Genomic DNA, 18,591 nt, shown 5'->3' with positions numbered 1-18,591 from the left:
TTAAATATTCTATTATTAAGAAAAACTATATGGCCTCCTAGACGAGATGCCAATGAGATCCCACATCAATTACGGAGGAGAACGAAACATTTTTATAAGAGTCTGGAAATCTCTTCATAGCAGACATGTTTTAAAACCTTGAGAGGAAGTTTATAAGAGGAAGTCCAAAGAGGACAATATCTGCTCGTGGTGGACTTGGGGCATTACAAATGATATCAGAGTTAGACATCGGGTGATGTGCCAACGAGAGGGTGTGCCAGCATGAATGTTAGGCCTCGAAGTGGGGTGGATTGGGGGTACCACATTGATTGGAGGAGGGAACGAGTGCCAACGAGGAAACCTCTCCCTAGCAAACGCATTTTAAAACCTTGAGAAGAAGTCTGGAAGGGAAAACCAAAAATGACAATATCTGCTAACGGTAGGTTTGAGCCTGTTACAATGCTCGTCTAAGAATTGATACTCTAGAAGATAAAATAACTCGAATTGGTGGCCTCGAGTGTAGGTAGCTCGACGGGCTGTAAGAGCTTGAACGGACAAGATGTAAGAGCTGCCCTACATATCTACTTGTTTGGACTTAAGATATGATCTCCGACCATTTCATTGGTCGGCTAAAATAATAAAAAATAAATAAAAAACCAATTGAAAAAAATGTTTCACAAACTCTTTTTATAAATATTGATAAACTATATGGCATAATTTGGGCACAAGCCACAAATATTAGACACGTGCGAATTACAAAATTGAAACACGTTAATGAGCCCAAAAAAAAACTCTTCTCATTTGGGGACATAATTTCACTATATTATACGAAATTAATTACATTATTTCATCCGAGTGAGTGTCGCACAGTCACAATAGTCACAATAAAGGCGATCTTTGAGGAACACCCTTTCGGCGGTTGACGACGGTGGTGATATCGGAGACGACGGGGAAGCATCTGGGTTGACACAGAACCGTGGCTAACGATTTCACACAGCTACGCTTCTTCTTAACTAACTTAATGGCGGCGGGGGCGGGGGCCGGGGCCGGGGCCGGGGCGGTTTCTTCTGGTGTGGATGGCGGTAGAAGGCGATCATAATTGTTGTGTTTTTTATTGATTATTTCAGTTTTGTGATTGATCTAAAGAGAGAAAACGAAAAAGAGATTGATTATTTAAAGCATAAGATCATGAAATTAGTGTTTGAAGTGTTTGAGAGACGAAGAAAAGACCTTGCAAGAGAGAGAACAGAAGAGATAAGGACATTGAAGTGTACGGAAGCATGTGATACACAAATTACCCGATCCTCCTCCTCTCAATGCCCTTCTCTTTCCCCTTCTGTGTTGCAAAAATATGACTTTTGCACTGTTGGTTGTGTATGGCTGAAACATACTTCACCCATCAGAGTTATCAACACAAATTTAATAATCACAGCTATTGTCCACTTTGAGCATAACCTCTCGGTATTCTGACTTTTCTCTTGGTTTTTCCAAAACATCTCATATCAACGAAGATGTATTTTCTTACTTACAAACCCACGATCAATTTCTTAATTAGAATTGTTGGGAGAAAAGTCTCACATAGCTAAATTAAGGAAAAAAAAAAATCATGGGTTTGTAAGTAATGGATACATCTATACTGGTACGAGATCTTTTGGGAAAATCAAGAGCAAAACCACGAGAGATTATGCTCAAAGTGTACAATATCATATCATTGTGGAGATTCGTGATTCTTAACATCCACCACATTACTTACAAACCCATGATCAATTTCTTAATTAGGATGGTTGGGAGAAAAGTCCCACGTCCCTAATTAAGGAAAAAAATCATGGGTTTGTAAGTAAGGGATACATCTACATTGGTACGAGATCTTTTGGAAAAACCAAGAGCAAAACCACGAGAGATTATGCTCAAACTGGACAATATCATATCATTGTGTAGATTCGTAATTCCTAACATTCACATACTTACTTGAACAAGGGAACAATTGAGCAACTTCTGAGCGTCTCCAAGCCGTATAACCTCATGATAGACGTATCTTCTTATCTGCCCATGAAATCAAAAGCTTAAGCTAATAGATTAGGGAACAAAATAATATCGGCTCGAGATGGGTTAGAATAGACCTGAAGCAGCGCATGAGAGCGGTGAGAAGAGAAGCAAGAGAAGCAAATGGCGGAGCAGCAACACAAGCAAAAGAAAGTCTTTTCATTCCTCTTAGAATGAGAGGAGTGAAGTAAACATGGCGTAAAGAACTTCTCCCCCAAGAGAATTGGAAGCCATTGGGGAAGTGAAGAAGAATTATCCTCTCCTACTACTCCCACCATACCCACCTGCAAATCAAACACACAAACCCAACCCAACCCATTCCTTAACAAATATGAACCAAACCCAGAAAGGAAACGAAGAGATAGAGAGAGAAAATGACCATATTTTGATGGCGTACGAACAGTCGTTGTAGAAGGAGCAGAGAATAAGAGAAGAAGATGATGCAGAGAAAGTACTAATGGAAGCAGAGATTGATGAACAGTTGAAGGCGTTACAATGTATAATTTAATTTTGGTTGAATTGTGAGAGAAAGATGATGATTTAATGGGAATCACGAGGCCAATTAAATTCATTTATTCCAACCTCTCTTTTTTCTTCACAAAAATAAATTATTTCAAAATGGTGACCACATCATTGCATATACTCTTCTTCTACTAAAATTTGTTCATCGGTTTAAATGTTTGTATAAATGGCGGCTCCCTATCTTCAATTATTTTTCTCAGCTCAATTTTAATAAAATTATTTTTATTTTTTTTTATTGCTTTATAGTTAAATAATTAAACCTATATTTTGGTGGGAGATTTTTGTTTTACCAAAATAAATAATATATAATATATAAACAAAACTCAAATTCTTATCATTACATTATTATTGTTTTGTAATTTTAGAAATAATTCCCATAGAATTGGAGATTTGAAAAGCTTATCCATTCAAACCAACAAACACTTAATGGACCATACTGCCCTCGTATTAATCCATTAAATTCTACTCTTCCAAATTTGACTTATTTTGCTAAATTAAAGAAAATCATTTTTTTTTCATTATTTATACCATCCCCAAATAAATATTCCAACAGAATTTAATTATTTTTTCACAATTTCTTTTATCCTAATTTCATTTATTTATTTTTAAAAATTTATTAAATTTTGGAAACCGTCCTAAATCGTAAATAACATAACAAAAAATTTAGCGCTTAAATTCAAAATTTTAAAATAGAAATTAAATAATTACGAGCATCTCATAATTATGGGTTGAGATCAAATCATCAACTCTTAAGATAATAATTAATGTTTTATCCACTAACTTATGTTCAGACTGACATAAGCATCTCAATTAGCGTCATATCCTACACACTTTTAAATGATTATTAATGCATCTCGATTAGTCTCCTATCCTCCAACCAAGGTGGGATCTAACAACAACAAAGTTTCGATTCTAAGACTTCTGAGTTATGGGCCCACCACACTTCCGCTACGTATCGGTTGGAGAGAGGAACAAAACATTTATAGTAAGTGTATACATTTTAAAATCGTGAGGCTAACGATGATACGTAACGACCCAAATCATATGACTATCAAACCAACTCATGTTAAAATGTATATATAAATATGCAACTAGATAAAAATATAATACATTCATCTTAAGAACTAAATGTTCGGATCTTAACTCTTACATCATCGAACGAGACGTGGTAGATTCATTATTTTAGTATGATTTCAGAAGAATTTACATCACATGGATGGGTCCATCCTATAAAGCTAAGAGGAATTAATGTAGTCACAAAATCATGGTGAAATTAGAGAGAGTACCCATATCCCATACGGTGCGGTCGCCTACACGGTAACATCTTTCCTTCAATAGCCGGACTTTTGTATTTCAATCCTCTACACTCAACCACATTGTGTCTTCATGCTGTATCAAATCCTAACCGTCCATCGTTCCTCATAATGTTCGCCGTTTTTGCTTTTATTGTATTGACCCATTATTTCTATGAACTATTTAATATTATTCAATGTTGTGGCATAAGTTGTTATAATTTCTTTTTACATGTAAAGATTCATTTACTTTTTCTTCCCAAAATTTATTGTAATTGAGGCAATGCATTTAATTTAAACGAGGGATGCATTTTTTTTTTTTAATCTTAAAAAACTCTCCTTTTGTCCTATTGATTGAATTTAATAATTATATTATAAGAAATTGATCGTACAGATACGAAAAAGGTGCAAAAATAAATCAATCATCAATCGATTCAGGTTTGAGCTTAGGTTCAAGTTTAGGTTTGAGTCAGTCGACCCATTTCAATTTTAGGTTAACGTTTTTTGGTTTAGCTCAATTTATGTCTAGTTCTCTAGGTTTAGGTCGTTTTATTCATTTTAAGCTCGGTTTGGCTTTTTAACTATTTTTAAGCCGATTTCAACAATACTAATATTTATTCTCCTTCTAAGACCTATCTCAAAGATTTTAAAATTTTTGGATTAGGGGAAGTATGAATTTCACTCCAAAATCAATTTTCAATTAAGATAAGTAGTTATTAGAGATTTTTGTTAAAGTTTTTATTTATAGGATTGAGTTAGATATGAGGGAGTATGATTCAAATTGACCTTTGAATGATTGGATGAACTGTTTGATGTATGTTTTGCCATGATAATATTAATGTATGAGTACTTGCGATGATTTCAAAATATATGTATGCTAGTCATGTGAATGATGATAATATTTTATCGAAAGATGAATTCTAGCTATGATTTTAAATGCTTATGAAATGAATGATTATGATGTTGCATCATGCATTAAAACTGATATTTTATACTTGTAAGACATCATGTATGTGTGCGTATGAAAGTGATACCACTTATGTACGAAAGTTGTGTGCACCAAATGTGGCCCTAGAGATTACAAAAGTAGTACAAGCTTATGTGTTATGTATGTACGAAGATGGTGCACACAGAATTGTGTATATGAGGGTGATACATACCTTAAGATCGAGCTAAACGATCCTGGTCTAAGACAGGTCATGAGCAAGTGATCCATTTATAAAATAAATAGGTCACTTGTTGATATGTGTATATGTGCATATCTAACGCCGATGAATGAGTGTCTTATTAATTACTTTTAATACTCACCATTTTCTCAAAATGATTGTTTGATAAATGTAAGGTCGTGACGTGAGAGACTTAACTCTACAAAATTCGACAGGAGAGTAAACTAGCTCTCTCCTTCACCTATTTATTCGAGAACTGTAAACACAGACTCAACTCAAGATGAATTATCCTTAACCACTTGTTCCGTTATTGTGAGTTAAAAGAAGATGAGAGTCACCCACCCATTCTTCTTGAACGGTAAACAAAGCATATGAAATTCATGATCCTTCACTCCTTAACCTATTTATTCTTTCTCCTCTCGCTACTTACTTACTCATTCACCTTTTCCTTTTTTCGGTAGGTCTGTTCTCTTGATCCTACAAAAACTCATACGATGTGTCTCCCTTCCCCTCGGCTTCTTGATCTTCTCTTTTCTTTCCTCTCGCTTTCAAGCAAGACGAAACAAATGAAAAAAAGATTTGCTCAATCACTTTCAAACCTTTAAGAGAGAGATTCATTCGACTGAACTACTTCACCTCCTCCCTTGTTTGAATTCTTGATGCGGAAAACCCTAAATTCGAGCTCTATCAGACCCCATCTATGCATATAAAATTTTGAAATTTACAACCATATAAAATTTAATAGTTTTTGGCGTTAAATTTAAAATCAAGATAGAAATAGTAATAAATGATATTATATAGAGATTAAATAATCCCGATCAAATTCCAATATTTTTTTTTTAAAGGAAAGATAAAAAGAAAATATAAATTTGTAAGAGGAAAGTTTAAATTTTGTAATAGAAGGTGAACCTGTACAGGTTGAGTTAGAGAAATATTTTGAACCAGCTCAAAATTTTGGATGGGTGACGGGAAAAATTCGAATAGAACTCACAATCTAATCCAATCAATCTTAGGTTTGGTTGTCGAGTTATTTTTTTTTAATTATTTAAAAATTATAGTCATCTACGATACATCTTATCTAAATAATTAAAATCTCACAATGCTAAAATGTCAAATATGCACAATGTCACGATATATCACCAACATTAATTTCAAACGTCAATTATTTTTAATCTTCTTAATAATATTTAAAGTAGGGTTGAGTTGTGGCCTTATTTTCGGGTTAGTTAGATTGACCCAATAAAAAAAATGTCAAACCATGACCCAAATTTTAGATTTTCCAAAAATTTACTTTAACTCACACAGTAAAAAAAAAAATCTTAGAATTATTAGTAATAGGAACACTCCTAAACATTTTTCATTAAAAAAGTTGGTCATTTAAAAAAAAAAATTACTACGATTTCTCATCAATTTAAATTATTGGGTTTATTATTGATGTATCGCGATCATATTTATCATGTGTGTTGGTGGTGGTTAAATGTTCATTTCGAACCCTATTACTAATTGCACATATTTAATTCTCGCTAATTATGTATTTTTCCTATTACTTTTACACATACTTCATTCAGTAATATTTTTCTCTTTCTCTGTCAAAAATTTTAGTTGGCTGTCATTCAAAAGGTGAGAGTAACACAATGGTTGTTTTGTCAATTGTGAAAGTGTTATTGTGGCAGATGAGACTATCAATATTTATTGGGTCAAACCCATCGTACTAACTCATTACCGTTTAGATTTTTTTCTTCTTTAGGAAAATGTCACCCTTCCCATAAACAGAGAGTTTATGTGACACTCAAATAAATGAGGGGTATATGAATGAAAACGAGAACATGTCCAAATGAGAGCAATCCTAATGACATGAAAATTAAGAAAAATTTAAAAGAATTAAAAGTCACTATATACCAACAAGTTGCACCTTTCTTTTTTATAGCCGGATCGCAAGAGTTTCATCCGGATTGGTAATTACTTCGTACACACTTAAAAAAAAAAAAATTTAAGAAAAATTCCAATAACTTCCAAATTAAATTAAAGTCAAATTAACATACATTTGCCACCATGAATCTAATAACCATTGTATAATACACAAATTTATCTTGGTTACATTAAACCATTGGTGTGGTTAAAGCTTGGTTAGATTCCAATAATTAAAAACGAACCACCTTCTCCCCAAACTACCCTCATTCATTATTTATTATTATTATTATTTTAAAAAATGTAATTAAGCTTAGTTGAGATAAGGGTTAGATTCACATAGCAATATTCATACATTATATTGTTTAATAGGTTTGGTGGATTAAGAAGAGAGATATAATAATTTTATATAATAAGTTATTATTTGTATAAATAGCCTATTTTTAAATTATTAATTTAATAACGAGTATAACGGTCCGATCCTACTGGAGGGGAGAATGAAACAAGGGGTGGAAACCTTTCTTAATAGATCATTTTAGAATCGAGAGGAGACAATGTGTCAGCGAGTATACCATTACAAATGGTTGCAGGGACGCTCGCCCCAAGGAGATATTATGAGATCACACATGAATTGAGAGAGAACTAAACATTTTTTGCCCTTATTTGCTTAGCTATCTTTGAATGGACGGTCTCAAAAATTTTACCTCATTTTTTTGATGGACAGTAGAAAGAGAACTATTTTAATATAGAAAATGGAGAATTAAGTGGTTTAAGAAACAAAGTAGGTGAACAACCTTCAACCTTACATTTACATTGTGAAATGGATTTGCATCTCCATTTTGTTGGACTTTTTTGTAGCCTACAAATCCCAGAAGGAAAATGGGAGTTAGATCATGAACATTAGGGTCTTAAAATTCCTTTACATTTTGGAACTCTCGAGATTATGCGTTAAATGGGCAGTATTTATACGTTTTCTTATTTGTTTCCCACTAATTACTAGAGACTTATAAATCAAAAAATCAAATCTTGGTGGGGGAAGGGCAAGGAAATGTGTCTGAATCCTTCTTTTTGAGCTACAATCGCTAAACATTGGACAGTCCGCTATTTGGGTTTTGGAGTAATCGCCCCATTTCTCTCTCCCCTTCTCCCCGCGTCTTTCTTTTTTCTCGCGGACATTTCAAGGATTCTGCAGATTAAGCATTCGAAATCGGCGTTCTGATCTTTTCCCTCTTATGGGTTCTGGATGCTGTTTTCATCCCGTTTTCGGCTTGCTGTGAGTTCTTGTAACTTTCCCAACTCTCCCTCTATTTCTATCTTGTGGGTTCTAAGTGTTTGGTGAAATGGCCAATACATCTGGGTTCTTTGCAACATCACTCCCGAGTCTAAGGCCCAGGAATTTGCCGTTAGTACCCAGTTTTCGATCTGGGTTTAGATCATCTGATGGAATATCCAAAGTAATATTCTGTTCTAGTTCTATTGGGACAGAGAAGGTTTCTTCTGGAGCTTCTCCTTCTGAATCTCGCCTGCCCAGGTAAATCCCTGTTCCTCATTTTCCCTCTTCAATTTGCATGTGGTTTGATTGTTTGCTTCTTTTGTTTTTGGGTTGAGATTGCTTGCATTGTTTACAAGTTGTTAGTGGAACTTAATTTGGGTCTCTTAAATCAATGAATTGAATGGATTGGCGCATGAAAAGCCATTATTGAATCATCATTTAGCTACCAATTAGCAGAAACTCTTGAGCCCATGATTTATTTGAGCTGACCTAGTTGCTGTGGTATATTGGATAAGCTCTGGCCTTATGATAAAAACGTTTGGTACCTCAATAAAAGGTTATAAATGGCTTCATCATTTGATGTTTTGTGTATTTTACTGGAATGGGACTTTCAGTTTGAAGATAATGCTGTAGATGATCTTATACTGATTCAGTCAGTCAGTCATAGTTAAGGAAAAACATGTACTTTTACAGGCTTGTCAGTAGAGGCTGCAAGCTAGTTGGGTGTGGTTCAGCTGTACCAAGCCTTCAGATCTCAAACGATGATCTTGCCAAATTGGTTGATACAAATGACGAATGGATATCTGTTCGCACCGGGATTCGCAATCGAAGGGTGATTTCAGGTGTGTGCTATCTCATGAAAAACTTACCACCATTTGCATAACTTCATTCGGTTTTTGTTTAGATTCTAGCTGCCATTCTTAAATCTTGGGCTTGATCTTTGGGTAAACATCATTAGTTTAGTTACTATATGGATTTTCCTAGCCAATTATTTCCGTTTATTATTTGATTTTCTTGTACAATATAGAATATGGAAAAGGAGTTCTTCTTTATGATGATCCTAAGTTGCTTAGCCTTTCATGAGTTCTTTTGAACGACGGAGTGTCTACTCGAAAACTTCATGGCTTTCTAGTTATGAGGTTCGTAGCGTTATATGTTCATGGGATGGTGGTTTTAAGATTTAAAGCTTTCCACTTCTGATTCACAGGAAAAGATAGAAGCCTGACAGCTTTAGCAGCAGAGGCAGCAAGGGGAGCTCTTCAAATGGCTCAGGTTGATCCTGATGATGTGGACTTGATATTAATGTGCACTTCAACACCAGAGGATCTTTTTGGGAGTGCTCCACAGGTATATGTATAAGCTCATTTGATCATTTATCCCAATATTGAACTATTAATGGATCTGAAGTAGAATAAATAGAACATATGCTAATGAAATACTTGCCTTAAAACTGAACTTCTGGGCTAGATTTTGGCCAGGTACCTTAACTCAACGTAGTTTATGTAGGTAGTGCTGAAACTCCTCTTTACAAGACCCAACCATTAACTCTGACTATTTCTTGAGTATGCACTGTTGGATGACTCGTTTATTAGTTATACTTATATAACGTCTTTCTGATCCCAATATTATACCTTTTATATGTAACAGCCTAAGCCCACCGCTAGCAGATATTGTCCTCTTTAGGCTTACCCTTCCGGACTTTTCCTCAAGGTTTTAAAACGTGTCTACTAGGGAGAGGGTTCCACTCTTGTAAGGAATGTTTTGTGTCCCTCTCCAACCGATGTGGTATCTCACATAATATTTGTTCATTTATGGATCCTTATCCAACTGTTTCGAAATTTTTTCTTGCTTCGGTGGCACAAAGAATGGTTATGCCAATGTGGTGGGAGAGCTTGATGGATTTTTTAAGATCTATCAACCTAATCTCTTGGGTCTAGTGGTTAAAAATATAGTATCCTAAAAGAAAGTTGTGAGTTCAAACTATTCCAAGCCCAGTGAGGACAGTGTCACAAATATGTATTAAGGATTAACTGATAGAATGCTTGTGTGACCATTGCTTCAACCTTTGGTTAGAGAATTGTGATAAATATTATTAACGTTGTAAGTATCGAGGGGTATTCTGTTGGCTGGTTCATTTTGTTGGTTCCGTCCTATAACTAACTTGGTTAACTATTTTACTCTTATGGATGTCGGTCAGGATGTTTCGTATAATTCCTAGTTGTATTAGCTTTGGCTTATGCACCCTACCCCATTCTACAAGATTGGCCATTTCTGTGCCTTGTTATTGTACTGATTGATCTGTGTAGTTTTCCGAGATGCGTAGTTTGAGTGAAATTATCCTATTTTAGCGAACTTTGGCGTTCAGTTGATTTTGTTCTTTCGATATTACTGGATTTATTCAAACTTTATGCTTTTCTAATTATGCTCCACTGCTTCCCAGGTCCAAAAAGCTCTTGGTTGTAAAAGAAATCCTCTGTCTTATGATATAACAGCTGCATGTAGTGGATTCCTACTGGGTTTAGTATCAGCTTGTAGTCACATAAGGGGTAAAGAGTCCTGGTTTGTTCTTGTTGCTTGGATCATTTTCCACCTTGGGTTTTAAAGGAATAATAAACCTCCTTACCTGGTAACTGCAGGAGGTGGATTTTCTAATGTTCTTGTCATTGGTGCTGACGCTCTTTCTCGCTATGTCGACTGGTCTGATAGAGCATCCTGTATTCTTTTTGGAGATGCTGCTGGTGCTGTACTCGTGCAGGTAAAAGTTCTATAATGGGTCGGTATACGACAGCAACTGTTTGCTAATAAGATTCCGATATGTGTAGTATATCGCATACTGATTGCTGACGTTTATTAAGAGTTCCTTTGAATAACTTATTTGGTTTCAGGCATGTGATACTGAGGAAGATGGTTTATTTGGTTTTGACTTGCATAGTGATGGGGATGGCCAAAGGTATGCTTTTTTTCTGATATTCGTCCTCGTTCCATTTTATCGGTTTTGTGAGATGTTACGAAACGTAAGTCTGGAACAGGCATTTGAATGCTGGGATCAAGGAAAAAGAAATGGATCAAGAATTGGGTTCTAATGGCTCTGTAGTTGGTTTTCCTCCAAGAAATGTCACATATTCTTGTATTCAAATGAATGGCAAGGAGGTGTTTCGATTTGCGGTCCGCTGTGTGCCACAGTCAATCGAGGCTGCCCTTCAGAAAGCTGGTCTCGATTCATCAAACATCGATTGGTTGTTGTTACATCAGGTATCTGATACTCCGACTTCGCATCGTCTGTAATTTGAACAGTTTGATAAGTTAGAATGTTGGTTGATGAATATGCAGGCAAACCAAAGGATCATCGACGCGGTTGCTAGTCGATTAGAGGTTCCATCAGAACGTGTGATATCGAATCTGGCAAACTACGGGAACACAAGTGCAGCTTCGATTCCATTGGCATTGGACGAAGCGGTTCGGAGCGGGAAGGTGAAGGCAGGACATACAATTGCAACATCAGGATTTGGAGCAGGTCTAACCTGGGGGTCTGCAATTATTAGATGGGGTTGAAACTGCTGCAATGACAATGACACTAGAGCTTGACAATCCAATCCCCCTTGGCTTCTACTTTGTTTCTTTGGCTTTCTTTGCTTTAGAGATTTTGAACACTATAACTCAACTTTCATTCTTTCTTTTTTGACTCAAATAATTCTGCTTCTGCTCCTTAATTTAATGTACCTTCCCTTCTCGATCCGTGTCTATTTAGTCCATAAATTTTAAAAAATTATCGTATCAGTTTTTTCACGATCTCTATGGTGATAAATCTCATCAAATAACGTTCGCCTTTGGTTTTATAATTTATAAACAAATTTGGTTTGTGGATCAATGGATAGTTAATTCTAAAGATGGTTCTTGTGTATGATTGGTCAGAATCATTAGTATTTGTGATATCAATATCTTCATCTTCAAGTTTAGATTGTCGATAAAAATTACGACACGTTTGACTTTTCTTGAACGAATTTGATGATCTTGCGCCGTCTTTTTTTTTTGTCTTCTTCATCTTCATTATATATAGTAAAAACTATAATATATATTGGAACACCTGCTAATGACAGATAATTTGCTTTGAAAACTAACCACTAACCATAAATCAAAACATTTTGTATAAATTTATAAACAACAAAAACACATGTACATAAAACAAACTTGAAAAATGATCCTCTGAAACCCTCTAGCTCGGCTGTCTTGTCATCTCGGTCGCTCTGCATCACATCACTGAATCCTAGTTTCTTTTACTAGGTTCGTTTGTTTGTTAAGAGGTATCTCAGCTACTTCTAGCTTAAGTTATTGACTCTCTATAAGCTTATTTAAAATTTTTGGATCCATGTAAGACTCGCTCTCAGTCAAATACAGTTTGTCTACTCATTTCTTTGACAGCCTGTACCATTATATAATCTAACATTTAGTAATCTTTATTGTTCTTAACTTAGCATACAGTGCGTTGGTAAAAAATTTCCTGGAAATTAGTAGACTAACTTTATTCATATATAGCCCATGTCTGGATAAACTGTAAGCATAACCTTTCTACTAACATTTATAGCATGCTCACATCTTAGACATGCATTCATATATTTTTAATGTTCAATTCATGAAACATTTCATTCTTCATCTATAGCGCTTACATCATATGCATGTAATTATAACGTACCGACAATTAATCATATCATCAACACATATATTATTACTATTTTAAGCTCTTAATCATGTAAAGTTATTTTAGCGTTTAAAAAAAAGAAATAATAAATGTGTATCAGTATTCTTATTTTTTCGAGGTAGTTTCACAATATCAAAATTTATAATATAATTGATTAATTAGGCAGTCTTCCGGACATACTTTTTTGTTATTATTATTAAAAAAATAGTTTTAATATAGAAAAATAATAATTAAGCTATAATTCTCATTTTATATGGTATATAGCTTTACTGTTGCTATTCTTAGATATATGTCTCAATTATTTGAATGGTATTTAAATTAATATATGTCTGAATTTCTTATATTTTAATAAAGAATATATATATCTTAACTAAATTACTTTCGGTAGATAATTATTTTATTTTATTTTATTTTTAAAATTTAGATGAAAAAAGTATATATATATATATATATTAAGCAATAGTTCAATTTTTCATGCCTAATTAATTAAAAGTTATGTTACCACTTTTAACTAAAGCTTGAATATGATGGAAAAAGTATGTACTATTAAATGAAGAGTTAGAGGTCGAATATGCCCATTTCGATACATCGTTGAACTTCAAAAAGAAAAAGAAAAAAAAAAAAAACTTAATAGTTATATAAAATAATAGCAAAGTAAACTGACGAAAATGTAGTAATATAGCCGATTGGATAATGAAAGTCCCACATCAGTTAATTTAAGGAATGATCATGGTTTATAATCGAGGAATACTCTCTCCATTGATACGAGGACTTTTGGGGAAGTCCAAAGCAAAGCCACGAGGGCTTATGCTCAAAGTGGACAATATCATATCATTGTAGAGAGTCGTGATTTCTATAACATAGCTAGTGGACAATATCATACCATTGTGAAGAGTCGTGATTCCTATAACATAGCCAATGGACAATATCATACCATGATAAAGAGTCGTGATTCTTATAACATAGCCAGTAGACAATATCATACGATTGTGAAGAGTCGTGATTATTATAACATAGCCAGTAGACAATATCATACAATTGTGAAGAGTCGTGATTATTATAACATAGCCTGTAGACAATATCATACTTTGTAGACAGTAGTGATTCCTACCACATGCTTAAAACCTTTATGAAAAAAAGAAGTTGAGATGACATTGATTGAATCATAAGAGAAGAATGAGATGGAGATGATCCGTAAGAAATCATTATATTATAATTGAATGATTACAAACCAAGAAATAAGGAGAGAGAAGGGAAGATGTTCATGGCTGAGGCTGTTTCAATCCTCCTTCCATATTCGTCAAACCTCCACATTTGGCTCTGTTTTAAGCTGATTTATCTCTCTCTACAGCACAGCCAAACGACAATACAACACCCCTTCTCCCTGCATTCCCCATTTATACCTCTCTTTCCCCCTTTCAACTTTCTCACCTCATTCTTCTTACATCTCTGCAATACTCACATGGTGAAGTTGAATCCCTTTTCTGCTTTCCCTGCCACCGCTGATCCGCAGCAAAATCTCCCCTTCTACAATCCTCTTCCTCATGAACCTGTCGAACCCGTTCAATCTCCGCCTATTCGCCGCCGACCCTTTAAGGGAGGCGTCTACATTTTTACTGGGTTGCTCTTGGTTGGCTTATTGGTCGCCATTATTTGTCAGAATGGCATGGGACCTGCATCCAAATTGCAAGGAAATTCCTACTTAATCTCCAAGTCGCCGAAGATATTTCGTCCGTCCTCACGTGGGGTGTCGGTCGGCGTGTCGGAAAAGGCAAATCCCCAATTTCTTGGCCGGAGTGTCACTTCGTTTCCTTGGAATAATAGTATGTTGTCGTGGCAGAGAACGGCATTCCATTTCCAACCAGAGCAGAATTGGATGAATGGTATTTTTTCTTCTTCTTTCCCGCTTTCTTGGAGGATTTGAATAATGAATTCTTTCTTGTTTGTACTTTTATTCTTATGTGGGTTTGATGTGATTGAAATGTGATTTGTGTTCTTTGTTTCTGGTTCTTTGATTGCGCTTTCTGGGGGAATCTACTTGTTTCTGTCTCAGATCCCAATGGTAAGAGATATTCATTTTGCCTTATCATTCAGCATTGTGTGTGTTCTTCTTTTGAGTTTTTATGAGACTTGAAAACGTTACAGGTCCATTGTATCACATGGGGTGGTACCATTTCTTCTACCAATACAACCCACAAGCTGCAGTGTGGGGAAACATTGTGTGGGGGCATGCAGTGTCAAGGGATTTGATTCATTGGCTTCACCTTCCAATAGCCCTGCTTCCAGATCATTGGTATGATATCAATGGCGTTTGGACTGGTTCCGCCACTGTTCTTCCTGATGGTCAAATCATGATGCTCTACACTGGCTCCACAAAAGAGTCTATCCAAGTTCAAAATCTGGCATATCCAGCCAATTTATCTGATCCTTTGCTCATTGATTGGGTCAAGTTCCCTGGCAATCCAGTTCTTGTTCCCCCACCTGGTATTGATTTCAAGGACTTCCGTGATCCAACGACTGCGTGGCTCACGTCGGAAGGGAAATGGCGATTGGCGGTCGGATCGAAGGTCAATCGAACTGGGATTTCGTTGTTGTATGAAACTGAAGACTTCCAACGCTTTCATCTGTTGGACAATCTGCTTTGTGCTGTTTCTGATACTGGAATGTGGGAATGTGTGGACTTCTTTCCTGTATCTAAAACTGAGAACTATGGCTTGGATACGTCGGCTAATGGACCCGAGGTGAAGCATGTTATGAAGACGAGCCTTGACGATGATCGACACGATTACTATTCGCTCGGAACATATGATGAGAAGACTGGTACTTGGATTCCTGATGATCCCAAGATTGACGTTGGGATTGGCTTGAGATATGACTATGGGATATTCTATGCGTCCAAGTCTTTCTATGACCATAACAAAGGAAGAAGAGTGTTGTGGGGTTGGATTGGAGAGTCGGATAGTGAATTTGCTGATGTTCAGAAGGGATGGGCATCAGTTCAAGTAAGCCACTTGATTCTGTTCTTAGCTCCCAATTCATTCTTGATAGCATTGTAATACAATGATGTTTTGCAGAGCATTCCAAGAACTATCTTGTTTGATAATAAAACTGGGACCAATCTACTCCAATGGCCAGTCGAGGAAGTAGAAAGCTTGAGACAAGAAAGCTATGTCTTCAACAATTTGGTGGTCAAGGCAGGATCAGTGCTACCACTTGACGTTGGCACAGCAACTCAGGTTTGTTTACCATCACACCTTCCATATATATTTTCTTTATTAATTGTGGAATCCCACGTCAATTGGAGACAACAATGAAGCATTCGTTATATGAAATCGTGAGGATGACGGTGATACGTAACAGGCCAAAATGAACAATATCTGCTAGCGGTGGGCTTAGGCTGTTATAAATGGTGTTAGAACTAGACACTGAGTTGTGTGTCAGCAAGGACGCTGACCTCCAAAGGATGGATTGTGAGAGGGAACGAAACATTTCTTATAAGGGTGTGGAAACCTCTGCTTAGTAGACGGGTATTAAAACCGTGAGGCAAAGCAGACAATATTTGCTAGCGGTGGATTGGGCTATTACAAATAGTACCAGAGCTAGCGATGACACTGGGACCCCAAGGGGTGAATTGTGAGATCCCACATTAGTTGAAGAGGGGAACAAAGCATTTCTTATAAGGGTGTGGAAACCTCTACTTAGAAGACAGGTATTAAAATCGTGAGGCTGACGGTAATACATCATGGGCTAAAGCGGATAATATTTGCTAGCGGTGGATTGGGCTGTTACAAATGGTACCAGAGCTATACACTGGGTTGTGTGCTAACGAGGACACTGGGCCCCCAAGGGTGTGGATTGTGAGATCCCTCATCGGTTGGAGAGAGAAGCGAAGCATTCCTTATAAGGATGTGGAAGTCTCTCCCTAAGATAAAACTGTGAGACTAACAACGATGCGTAACGGGCCAAAACAGACAATATTAGCGGTAGACTTGGGCTGTTACACTAACAAGCAGGTTGTATCCCACAGTTAGACATATCAGCCGAGTTCGAGTTGGATAAGGAAGCATTGGAGAAAGCAACCGAAACAAACGTAGAATTCAGCTGCCAAACAAGTGGTGGAGCAACGGAGCGTGGCGCATTGGGACCGTTCGGTCTTTCGATACTTGCAGACGAGAGCCGGAGCGAGCATACTCCAGTCTACTTCTATGTTGCAAAAGACCAAAATGGTAGTCTCAAGACATTCTTCTGCACTGATGAATCAAGGTATGCAATTAGTACTCCTCCACTTCAGTTTTGTCCAAGGAGATATTAAACTCAATGTTCTTGGCGCTTCAGATCCTCTGAGGCAAGCGACGTGTTCAAGCCAATATATGGAAGTGCTGTTCCAGTGCTAGAAGATGAAAAGTTCACTTTAAGAATACTTGTAAGTTCAAAAACTCCCTTCATATAAACATATCAGCAAGTTCATGAGACTTGATACTGAATTATGTGTGGCATCCAGGTTGATCATTCAGTGGTGGAAAGTTTTGCTCAAGGTGGGAGAACTTGCATCACATCAAGAGTTTATCCAACGAAAGCGATCTACGGTGCTGCTCGGTTATTCGTATTCAACAATGCAGAGGATACCGACGTGACAGCCTCGATCACTGTATGGCAGATGAATCCTGCTTTGATACGCCCATATCGTCCCGGTGGAGACGACTCGTCTAAAAATTCAGTTGTTTTAATACCGTTCTACCTGTTCCTATTGGTTTCATTGTTGCATCTGATCGTATACAAGGGTGCGTGAGAGGTAAAACTGTTTGATCGAGTGTTGAGTTGAGTCGAATCGAGTTAGTAAAATTGTGTTGGAAAAGTGTATTCCTCACATTCCATTGATTCTTTTTAGTTTATTTGGGGGATTGATGAGAATAGTTTTTTTTTTTTTTTTTTTTTTTAAAGATGTTAAATCTGTAATTTACTTGGCATGAATGTTTTGGGAATAAAATAAATATTCATTTGCCATTTTCCTTCTCTTTTTTTAATTATTTAGAAAATAATATATATATATATATATATATATATTCCATAAAAAAATGGGAAATAAATAATTTGAGGTATAACTTTTAGAATATGGTTTAAAAAGGCATTGAGAACATTAAAGGCAAAAGGTTATAATTATGCTTGCCCATTTTTTGTGTAAGCATTTCACAGCTTTCTCCGATTTATGTGGCCAAGTTGTTGAAAAAAAAAATGTAATTATTATGTTTTTATAATTATTATTTGATCCCATACTTTATAAGTTTATATTTTAAATTTAATAATATTATTATTTACATTGAGTAGCACTCTCGAAGTTCCACTGAAATAAGTTTATAATTGAAAATAATGTTTATAAGTTTAGACGAGCCATTCAAATAGAGAAGTCTTTCCAATATTCTTCACCCTTTATCTCTTTCGTTTTCCATCATTGCTAAAATTTTCATTTATTTTTGTAAGGGTAAGATTGGGATTCTCATGGAGAATGCGCGGGATAGGATTCTCTGAAAAATTTTGATGAAAGTAGAGAGAAGCATGACACAAGCTATATATGTATGGCTAATTCATTTACTCTTTTTTATTTTACTTAATTGGGTTTATTCAATCCATAAATCTAAATAATTAAAAATAGGACGTCTATCAAAAAGATACTTTGAAAGTTTCGGCGAATGAAAGGACGTTGGCGGAGAAAGC

At 35.9% G+C, this 18,591-nt stretch overlaps 3 protein-coding genes across 3 annotated transcripts; 2 read left to right on the top strand and 1 right to left on the bottom strand.

Moving 5' to 3' along the window:
• Positions 1-810: 810 nt before the first annotated feature.
• On the bottom strand, positions 811-2,523 carry LOC147789629 (protein RGF1 INDUCIBLE TRANSCRIPTION FACTOR 1-like). Its single transcript, XM_087117116.1, has 5 exons — positions 2,402-2,523; positions 2,100-2,306; positions 1,948-2,022; positions 1,210-1,359; positions 811-1,119 (listed from the first exon to the last, which is right to left on the bottom strand). The coding sequence occupies exons 1-5, from the start codon at positions 2,402-2,404 to the stop codon at positions 859-861; spliced, it is 696 nt and encodes a 231-aa protein (XP_086973242.1). The 5' UTR covers positions 2,405-2,523; the 3' UTR covers positions 811-858.
• A 5,378-nt stretch (positions 2,524-7,901) lies between these two features.
• Positions 7,902-11,918, top strand: LOC111809004 (3-ketoacyl-acyl carrier protein synthase III). The gene is made up of 8 exons (XM_023695297.2): positions 7,902-8,441; positions 8,877-9,025; positions 9,391-9,530; positions 10,624-10,729; positions 10,820-10,938; positions 11,069-11,133; positions 11,213-11,435; positions 11,514-11,918. The coding sequence occupies exons 1-8, from the start codon at positions 8,251-8,253 to the stop codon at positions 11,733-11,735; spliced, it is 1,215 nt and encodes a 404-aa protein (XP_023551065.2). The 5' UTR covers positions 7,902-8,250; the 3' UTR covers positions 11,736-11,918.
• A 2,202-nt stretch (positions 11,919-14,120) lies between these two features.
• ATBETAFRUCT4 (Glycosyl hydrolases family 32 protein) lies at positions 14,121-17,813 on the top strand. Its single transcript, XM_023693939.2, has 7 exons — positions 14,121-14,762; positions 14,933-14,941; positions 15,025-15,881; positions 15,954-16,115; positions 16,907-17,142; positions 17,215-17,302; positions 17,381-17,813. The coding sequence occupies exons 1-7, from the start codon at positions 14,138-14,140 to the stop codon at positions 17,666-17,668; spliced, it is 2,265 nt and encodes a 754-aa protein (XP_023549707.1). The 5' UTR covers positions 14,121-14,137; the 3' UTR covers positions 17,669-17,813.
• Positions 17,814-18,591: the final 778 nt, after the last annotated feature.

The sequence above is a fragment of the Cucurbita pepo genome, chromosome 13 (assembly GCF_057944985.1).
Source record: "Cucurbita pepo subsp. pepo isolate OVF chromosome 13, ASM5794498v1, whole genome shotgun sequence".
Lineage (NCBI taxonomy): Eukaryota > Viridiplantae > Streptophyta > Magnoliopsida > Cucurbitales > Cucurbitaceae > Cucurbita > Cucurbita pepo.
This window is presented reverse-complemented; position numbering and strand designations above follow the sequence as displayed.